Below are 10,958 nucleotides of genomic sequence, written 5' to 3'. Positions count from 1 at the left end.
TTATCTTCTATAATCGAAATAACAAAACAGAATCGGAATTTTACTTATTTTTACTTTAAATTAATTTATTTCGGAATTTGATTTAAATCCTGTTTATAGGTTATAACTAATTATAGGTTAAAATAATACTTAATTAAGAGCTCTAATTGTTTGCATACACTTTTATTTTTTAGTTAGCCGACCAACGAACTTGTGGTTACATAAATATAAATTCTCAAATTTATTGCTCTGTATTATTGTAATGAGCAATGAACGTGATTTACTATTAGGTGTTAGCGTGATGCACTAATGTTAATCTTTTATAAATGACATTATTATTATTTCTTGTTTATGTCCTTTATGCAACTTAGAATCAATCTCTCATAAAGCACTATATTAGACCTGATTGAATATTATTTTCAAAATTCTCACATAAATAGATAATATTAACAGTTGGAACTTATCATTCCAAGAGTTTAAAACATGTCCTAGTTTTCGATTTCCTCACTTTCTGAGGGCGGGGGGGCGCGGTGGCTCAGTGGCGTTCACCTCTGGTGCTTGGGGTCCCGGGTTCGATCCCAGCCCCCGCCAAGTGAACTTTGTGGTGGACAAACACCGTGCTCGTGGGTTTTCTCGGGGTTCTCCCGTTTCCTCCCACTTTCTTCATTCCACCATTTCACTCATCTCTCATAATCACCGTCTCCTTTAGCCTAACCGGCATAACCGTGGGACGTAAAACTTACAGATTTCATTTCATTTACTTTCTGAGGGCGATTCATCCATCCCGATGACAACATGATCCTTGTCTCCATCAGAAACATTTTGCAAGACACGATAACTTTGTTTAATGTCTTGGGGCAACTTATTATTATTATTATTATTCGACAGGCCGTCTAGTATAATGACAATTTAAAACTTTTTTCTTTAAGAAAGAAAATGGCTAAAAAGCTTTCTATTAAGTACCTAGATCCTCATATTTATTAATGTATGCAGGTTAATATCTGAGTAATAAAACTATCATTATCAATTTCCTGTGTGTAGTTTGTCCAGTTTTCATACACGTGATGAATCACATCAGAAAGAAACTGACCAATTATTGACCTGTCTAACTATATCAAAGTTAGAAATAATGTACTTAGGTACGAGCAGAGCAGACAGGCAGAATCTTTATTAAGGCTATTGTTATTATTATTATTAGCAATAATAATAATGATAACTAAATTCCTGGCACAACAGCCCTTAGGACGCCTAGACTTAATGATACTCATTCCTGTGCGGTGATGTGTTGTCAGCAGATCGGCTACCCTCGCCGTTAGTGCTGGCTTCCTAGACTGCAGTTCGCTACTTTTTTCAAATAGCTTCTCAATTATCCTCACGACACTGGGTGGACACCGCAACGCCAACACCGTCTGGTGAATACAAATGTTCACACCTATCTTTCTACTGACCAGACCCAGGACTGCTTGACTTCGCTGATCTCGTGGGGACTGATATTCCAGTGTGGCTAGGTCGTTGGTATTAAAATAACAAATACACATTGAAATAGTGATGGATGGAAATATGCGAGGAAATATGGATGAGTACTAAACTGACTCGCTGGAGCTACGGTCCGTGAGGAGCTATGCCTGCCAAATGTCGCAGTACAACAAGCATCAACTACGCACTGAAAATATTCGAGATAGGAAGATCTCGGTTTTTAAACTGTGTTGCTATTCATTTACGCAGTGCTCGAAGTGGAAGATCTAAGGAAGTATACCCCGCATACTCCCATTTTTCTATTTAGAACATTGCCTTTACGACATTTATGGAGAAAGCAATGCAAAGGCTTGGATCGGAAGTAAAGAAGTTTTGCTCTATTCGATAATATTTACATACCTCCTGACTTAATTTACATCAAAGTAATTTGTGTTTTACGCCGAACAAAGTAGAATAAAATAGCTTTCATATATTGTCATATGACGTGGACTGATTGCAGAGCGTAGCAACCGAAATGTACCTTCTTCAATCGCGCTGCAAAAGCTACGCATGCCAGACGGAACTAACGCTGTACAATGCTACTATGATAACTGTAATGGGGTTAGCCATACTGAGAGCTGAATAATAGTTCTACCTGAGTTGGAACGGCAATGCCGGAATCTAGTTACAAAGAAGAATTTATGGTAGGGACAAGTAAACCCTTTAGATCTTGAACTTCGAGAAAAAAGTTAATTATGTTTTGTCGCGTACTATACAAGCAACCTCAGAGATATCTCAGCGGTTGTTTGTATATAAGATTATACATTACTCCTGTATTTCATAGTGTCTGACGAAGCCAAGAGTTAGTTGGCGAATCTGTCACAAGTATATAATTTTTAATGCAATAAAAATTTAATAATGCAATGTTTTGTTCATGAAATAATAAATTTGTATTTAATTATATAGAAAGCAAATCTACTACTTATGGCAAATATCACAACAACGAGTATTTTCTTAACTTCAGCTATTCCCCTCACCTAACTTTCACTCATTCTTCCTCACAAACTAAAATAAATTCTCAAATTCATCAGGTAAATTTTCTAAAATTGGTCCGGCGATATAGCAATACATCCATATTTTTGAAAGAAAATAGCCAAAATTAGAAAGGATAGAAATTAAAAAAAAAAAAAAAATCCATGTAGCGCAATGCAAAAAATTGTAACAGTGCTATGATGTAATCCTTTCTACTTTCATTTTCATCCATCGCCATCGAATAAAATCATTGAAAAACGAGTAACAAAATTCTAACATCGACTTCCGACAAATAATAAAAGAAAATATACGTGCTAACAGTATCCTGTGACCAAGTAACTCATACAACCACCACGGCACATAAACATTATACACATATCAGATAACAACATTACGACACAAACCAATCATTCAATGCTTTAAGGCCGTGAGTCTGCCGTGGGAAAATTCACGAGTTTTATCTTCATCTTTTCTCTTTTGTAACTGTACGTTACGGTCTCGGGTTCGATTCCTGGCAAGAGCCCATGTGATTCGGATCCAACGGTAAGCTGTAGGTTCACGTTTCATATAGTGTCACTGCTGGAGAGGACACTAAACTGAAAATCAAGACAGTGGATCATCGCAGAAAACTGCTCACTATCTCAAAGTATTTGTTAACTTGGATAAACATATTCTTAGGTGAAAGAGGGAAACGATACAAATGAATGAATAAACACAAAACTACCCTTTAATTAAAATTGAATTTCTTGTAACACCAAGTTAACGAAAGACAAACTACAAAAAAAGTTACCCTCGCGAAGTGACTCAACAACAAAACTCACAGAAAGCAAGGAACAGCAAGGAAAACCGTAGACATCGATAGTAAAGAAAGAGAAGACAATAAATATAAAGTAAGTAATTTAGACATTGAGCCAAACCCTTTAAGTGATAGTGGTTACATTTCTAACCACCCACTCTTTCATAAGTTCTCGCTGCATGCCTGAATGGATAGTGGTTACTTAAATAACCAACTGATTTCTTCTACAGCGTACATAATACTTATTATCCAGGCAAAGTAGCACGTTACAAAATCATGGTATGACACTAAGAAAGTAAATACACTGAGATATTATTGTTGAGACTTGGGAATTTTGCCATTTAAAGAATTAAGTAGCAATAACGTTACTGTTATCTTAAATATTTGTCACCGAACTACTTTCGTAACCATCTGCCAGGGAATACAAACTTACGAACTAGATCCTCGAAGTTTATTTTCATATTCATGTATCTGTGTTTTGATCGATTCTGCAACTGAAATTTAACGTTCGTTTGTGTGTGTAATTGTCTTCAAAACTCAACAGCCTGCAATAGTTCGGAAAGAATTGCACATTCAAATGCTCAATTTTTAACATGGAATTTAATTATTGCATATTAATGTGAATAAATGGAGCAACATTCAACATATCTATCAGAAAATTACGTGATTAATCTAGTTGCTGCTTTGTTTACTACATAGTATAGAATGAATTTTCGTGTAATTTTTACAAGTCGTCCACTGTACAAACTTATTGTGCATCACCTTTTCTTATTTAAAATAAAACCGAAATACATTCTAGAATGTTTTTGGGTAATGTACAGAAGAGAGCCAATTGCATACAATGTTAGATTTTCAAATGACTAGAGGGGTGTTCAGGTAGAGTAAACTAGGTTAGTTCTTTACATTTTGGCACACTGGCCCCCAAAAACTAAAAATATGCACCGAGCTTTTTAGGGGGTCACTAGAATCCAAAATTGTACCTTTTTCGGTCGTGAACAGAAGCTGGTGGACCCGCTCGTAAGTGTGTCCGTGGGAACCAGGCGTGAAGTAACGTTGATTGAGTGTGCAACTAAACTAAGATTTTTTTAAAAGATATCAGTATGTTCTGCTACTAATTCAGTAACTTCAGGGAAGGCTCTAGAACACAGCTCCCCCCCCCCATATAGCTAGGTTGGTTCCTTTCTGTACCAAAGTTTAATATTTAATTCACATAGTATTGCTGAGCGAGCGTTAGCGAGTGAAGGCGGGTTAGAGCTTCACTGTCTTTATTACAGCTAAATGGGAAAGGGGACCTGTTTTCTAGAACCTTGCCGTGACTTCAAGAGCTGCTTTGCTAGACTTATTTCATATCCTCTTATCCTGTGACTGTCTCAGAAGTGAGTATCGACATTACTTTGATAACGTACATGAAAAACAATATACGAATGACGCTAGGTTATGAATCACTTGTGCACGTGTCGTGTAAAAGATTGCAATCACTGTTATATATTGAATTTGTAGTAAGCCACTTGGTCGAAGACTCATGATGCACAAAAAAAAAAACGGTACTCTATTCACTCTCCTGCATTTTATGGTCCCTTTAAAAAAAAAAAACTAAGGACTAACTTAATATACGCATTACACACTGCCATTCTAATAGTGAGGAATAAATAATTTCCGTATACTTATATTTAAACGCATATGAGTGTGGTAACTCAAAAATTCACAACATTTCCCACCATAAATTAACTCAATGTGAAGTCCAAGTGACTTATTATTAAATATATAATCATTATTTCATTTTTTTTATTTCACTAACTGAACCTGCGCTCTATACATAGCGCATCATTCACATATGAGCATGAATCTCCTTATCATTCCTCACAACATCTGCACATGTCCCTTTACAGACACAAGTAAAAGACGTCTTTATAAAACTCTGCAAGGGGTATCCTGAAGGAGATATTTTTTTATTATTTTTTCAATATCGCGCCGTTTGCAAGATTGAGCCTACTTGCGGCTGAAGTTCCCAATTCATGTATGTTCAGTGTTTTCTTTCTTCTTACATGCAGTATATAATAAGCAAATACATTACATACACAATTAATTACAACCCCTGTACACAACTATGTGGTGTTGGAATGAATAACTGGTAGGATATGATGATTCACTTTTTAAAATTTCAATACTTCCAGTGTACCCCTAAAAAAATGTAATGAAGGAATAACGACCATTTTTCTAAATATTTAATTAGTACTGAACAATCTACACAGAATTTGGAATCGATCGGTGAAAACGGCGTTTCTAGCACCTGTGGTTTTCGAGATCTCATTGCTGAAAGGATTGGAGATAATCATATAAACCTATAACTGCCTTCTTGTAAGAATATAATTTGATAATGATTTTGCTGAGTACTTTTAATACTGATACTATGTGTATAATCAGGAAATGTATATTTGTGGTAAATTTCATAGGAAAAGAATTATAAATACGTAAATCATAATGAGTAAAATAAAATGTAACTAAATGGACAAGAATATTTTATTTTCCTTTCATTGTTCTTATTTACTGCTCTTTTGACATGAAATTTGCCACATACTTCTCTTTGCCGATTATACACATACTAACATTATAAGAAATGCTGGGCGAATTCGTTATCAAATTATATTACTAGAACAACATATTTATAGTCATGCAACAATAATTTTGGACATGAATGTACATAGCATCTTCGATAAAAATTGACTCTTCGTGCAATGAATGAAATTGTTTTATTAGAGACATCTGGTGCAGATAAACTTCAGGAGCGCACGACCGTGGCTTTTTCTTGAGAAAATTCAGGACGGTAGGTATTCGCGAAAATAAAGACAAAAACGAAAAAGCACTAACTTGTGCTATGTCGTCTCTACAAGATACCTCTGGGTAGAATTACACTTTTCAACGATATTTATGTGGTCACAGGCAATATAAATATTTCACTTTAACTTTTCAAAATAAAAGTTTTTTTTTTAATAGACTAACAAAGGATTTGTATTCCTCTTCTATTTTCTGTTCCTCTGCAGACCAATATTCTGTAGAGATCTATATTTGGATTACATTTAACGGCTATTCATCTTTAGGTGCAAATACAGGTTAAAAAATGTCATTAAAAATGCTTTATTATGCTATAGTGTGTTCCTTATGTTCTATAAGAAATAATACGCTTTTACGTAGGAAACTACTGCTCCTACACGATTACAATATCTGCATTCTTGCTGCGTTATTATATTCAGAATGAATAAGATTTTTGAATGACATCAAAAGCTCGTCACCATCCATAAGTTCGGGGGTTTTCGCGATTATTTTAATATATTTTATAACGCTTTCCTGTGAGGTTCCTGATTGCTGGTACTTCTATGACCACAAAAGCTAGCACATACTTTCGAACCATGTATGTAGTGTGAAATACGTGAAAGGAAATAGATAAATTCACGTTGAGACTCTTGCTCGTACCCTAGTTACGTTAGTGATAGTTCATACTTCACTTTAATGAGAATGAATCAAGCTTTCAACTAAGACCATACACGTTTATCATGGGTCCACAACTTAGAAAGAAGCTAGGAAGAAATTACAATCGAAGCTTTCCTGGCGGCGAATATTATAGAGATGATCTCTGGATAGCAGCCAGGTGAAGTCCGACGATAGAGCCGACGTTTCAAGAGCTGACATTTTCTTGTCTTCAGGGCGATTATACTGAGACCAGTTCGTGTGTACTATATATAGGAGAAGTAAGGGGGGAGGCTTAAGAATCCGTGTCTCTGATTGGATGGTCTATAGCTTGACGCTAATTGGTCGTATTCATATATCCTTTCTTTATGACTGGTATCCATGTCTGGCTGAGTTGAAATCCTGTATCACTGTTGATATTGTTGGGATCTTGTAGTATGGTAAGAGATCTCTTAATTATCCTGTCCCAGTGGTTTGAGCTCTTTGAAATAATTTTAGTGTCTGAAAATAAAATTCTATGTCCTCGCAGGGAATGCAGTATACTCCTGGTGTTTTAAGACCCAAATCGTCTTTAACTGGACGGAGTAGGTTTCCGATATTTGATGGCGGTCGGTATATGGTTTTGATGTGTCTCTTCATGATTCTTGCATTTTTTCCAGATAGTTTCCCAGTGTAGGGCAGGACTGCGATGTTGACTGGATCTTCAGATTCTGTGGTGGTCTTTTTACTGGAAAAGGTCCTTTTTAGGACCAATTGAATGTCATCTTCCTTGTATCCGTTCTGTAGTAAAGTCTTCTTGAAGTGTGTAAGTTAACTTTAGAAGCTTTCTTGGTCCGAGAAGGCTTTTGACATAAGGGCAAGCGTGCTGATGACTGTATTGCGCTGTGATTTATGGTGGAAGCTGTTTCCATTAAGATAAAGATCATTGTGGGTAGGTTTTCTGTAAACACTGTGGCCTAGACTTCCATCAGGTTTACGACGAATGAAGGTGTCTAGAAATGGTATGCAGCCTTGTTTCTATTTCCACAGTAAACTTGATGTTACTGTATTGATTGTTGAGAAATTCAAGGTACGATTGCAGTGCATTTCTCCCATGAGGCCAGATGACAAAGGTATCATCAACGTATCTATAGAAATACAATGGCTTTAATGGTGCTGATTCTAGTGCTTTCTGCTTGAAGCTTTCCATGAAAAAAAATTCCCACTGCTGTTGAGAGAAGTGATCCCACGGCAACGCCGTCCGTTTGTTCGTAGTACTATCCGTCGAAGAGGAAATATGTGGAAGTTAATGTAATCTTGAATAAATCAACAATCTCCGGCGGGAAGTACACACTGAGTAAATGTAACGTGTCTTGTACTGGAACTCTGGCAAACAGAGAGACCACATCAAAACTGACTAGGATGTCGTCTGGTGAAATGTGTATGGTCTTCAATATTTCCATGAATTCATAGTTCTTGACATGGTGTTTACACTGTCCTACTAGCGGTTGAAGAAGAGAGGTGAGGTATTTAGCTAGACGGTAAGTTGGACTTTCAATCGCACTGACAATGGATCTCATTGGAATGTGAATTTTGTGTACTTTCGGCAGTCCATAGTCTCGGTGATTCGCAATTATGTGGCGTAATTTTCATGCGTATTTCTTCTGGTATGTTGGTTTTCTTCAGAAGGGTAATAATTCTACGTTCAATACTGGAGGTGGGATCTTTCTTGAGTTGTCTATAGGCCGAGTCGTTGAGTAAATCCGACATCATGTTGTAGACTATAGTGGGTATGAGTATGGTGACGTTGCTTTTGTCTGCTGGCAGTACAGTGGTGCTGGCGCTTGACGAAGTTGGCGCTTGACAGTTGAAACGCAATAACTTTGTTGCCGTGCATCCAAATGTCATGACATTTATAGCAGTTGTCAATGAGGGACTACGCCATCTACCGGTAAAATATTACAACAGATGGCACTAGTGGTACTATTTGTTTTCAAAAGTTCGGTTTCTTTTGGAATGGAGGGTGTACTTAGAAAACCTAAGAAAGGAGGAAGCTAAAAAAGAAGAAGTAGTAAAGAAAAGATGAAACAAAACAACAAAGAGAGAGGTGATGGAGAAATTGACAAAGGAAAAAAGGAGCATGATGAGATTTTGGTCACTTTTCAACTATTTACAAGAGACCAGACTACTATGAGCCCTGAAATACGCAAGAAAATTACGCCACATAATTGCGAATCACCGAGACTATGGACTGCCGAAAGTACACAAGATCCACATTCCAATGAGATCCATTGTCAGTGTGATTGAAAGTCCAACTTACCGTCTGGCTAAGTACCTCACCTCTCTTCTTCAACCGCTACTAGGACAGTGTAAACACCACGTCAAGAACTCTATGAATTCATGGAAATATTGAAGACCATACACATTTCTCCAGACGACATCCTAGTCACTTTTGATGTGGTCTCTCTGTTTGCCAGAGTTCCAGTACAAGACACGTTACATTTACTCAGTGAGCACTTAACGCCAGAGATTGTTGATTTATTCAAGATCACATTAACTTCCACATATTTCCTCTTCGACGGACAGTACTATGAACAAACGGACGGCGTTGCCATGGGGTCACCTCTCTCACCAGCAGTGGCAAACTTTTTCATGGAAAGGTTCGAGCAGAAAGCACTAGAATCAGCACCATTAAAGCCATCGTGTTTCTATAGCTACGTCGATGATACCTTTGTCATCTGGCCTCATGAGAATGCACTGCAATCGTTCCTTGAATTTCTCAACAATCAATACAGTAACATCAAGTTTACTGTGGAAATAGAAACAGAAGGCTGCATACCATTTCTAGACATCTTCATTCGTCGTAAACCTGATGGGAGTCTAGGCCACAGTGTTTACAGAAAACCTACCCACAATGACCTTTATCTTAATGGAAACAGCTTATACCATAAATCACAGCGCAATACAGTCATCAGCACGCTTGCCCTTATGTCAAAAGCCTTCTCGGACCAAGAAAGCTTCTTCAGTGAACCTACACATTTCAAGAAGACCTTACTACAGAACGGATACAAGGAAGATTACATTCGATTGGTCCTAAAAAGGACCTTTTCCAGTAAAAAGACCACCACAGAATCTGAAGATCCAGTCAACATCGCAGTCCTGCCCTACATTGGGAAACTATCTGGAAAAATTGCAAGAATCATGAAGAGACACATCAAACTATACACAGACCGCCATCAAATATCAGAAACCTGCTCTGTCCAGTTAAAGACGATTTGGGTCTTAAAACACCAGAAGTATACTACATTACCTGCGAATGCAGGAAAACTTACATACGACAAACAGGACGATCAATACAACATCGATGCAAGGAGCATGAGAGATACATCAAGCTGTTTTATCCTGAGAAATCAGCCATATTGGAACACAGTATAACGGAAGAACATAGAATTTTATTTTCAGACACTAAAATTATTTCAGAGAGGTCAAACCACTGGGATAGGATAATTAAAGACTCTCTTGCCATACTACAAGAACCTAACAATATCAACAGGGTTTCAACTCAGCCAGACATGGACACTAGTCATAAAGAAAGCATTTATGAATACGACCAATCAGCCTCAAGCTGTGAGTGCGGTGGCTCAGTGGTTGAGCGTTCACCTCCGGTGCTTGGGGTCCCTGGTTCGGTCCCAGCTCGCGCCGTGTGGACTTTGTGGTGGACAAACACCGTGCTCGTGGGTTTTCTCAGGGTACTCCCACTTTCTTCATTTCACTCATCTCTCGTCATCACCGTCTCCTCTACCCTAACCGGCATAAGTGTGGGACTTAAAACTTAGATTTCATTTCATTTCATTTTCAGCGTCAAGCTATAGACCATCCAATCAGTCATGGATCCTTAAGCCTCCCTTAACCCTCCTATATATAGTACACACGAACTGGTCTCAGTATAATCACCCTGAAGACGAGAACGATGGGTTTTAACAGTTTTATTCCCAATCTCCAGCCGAAAACGCATTTGTTTACATTTGGATAACCTTGTCAGGGCAAGATCAAGTAGTTACACAAAAGGCACTTCGAAAATCAATGCGTGTCCTAGTTTGTATGTTCCCTAGGTTTTATTAAAATACGGCTAGAAGGTATTAAAATTAAAAAATATATATACTTCCAGCCCATAATTCACGTAGGAAACTGCTGAAACCCGACATCTTAAGACCATCCTTCTTACGTGGTATTTAAAATGAAGCAATCTTGC

General features: G+C 37.5%; 1 protein-coding gene across 1 annotated transcript; it reads left to right on the top strand.

The window, feature by feature from the left end:
* Positions 1-9,106: 9,106 nt before the first annotated feature.
* LOC145679521 (uncharacterized) lies at positions 9,107-10,141 on the top strand. Its single transcript, XM_081750100.1, has one exon. The coding sequence runs from the start codon at positions 9,107-9,109 to the stop codon at positions 10,139-10,141; it is 1,035 nt and encodes a 344-aa protein (XP_081606226.1).
* The last annotated feature ends 817 nt before the right edge of the window (positions 10,142-10,958 follow it).

Source organism: Thermobia domestica, chromosome 2, assembly GCF_964235325.1.
Source record: "Thermobia domestica chromosome 2, izTheDome1.hap1.1, whole genome shotgun sequence".
Taxonomy (NCBI): Eukaryota; Metazoa; Arthropoda; class Insecta; order Zygentoma; family Lepismatidae; genus Thermobia; species Thermobia domestica.
This window is presented reverse-complemented; position numbering and strand designations above follow the sequence as displayed.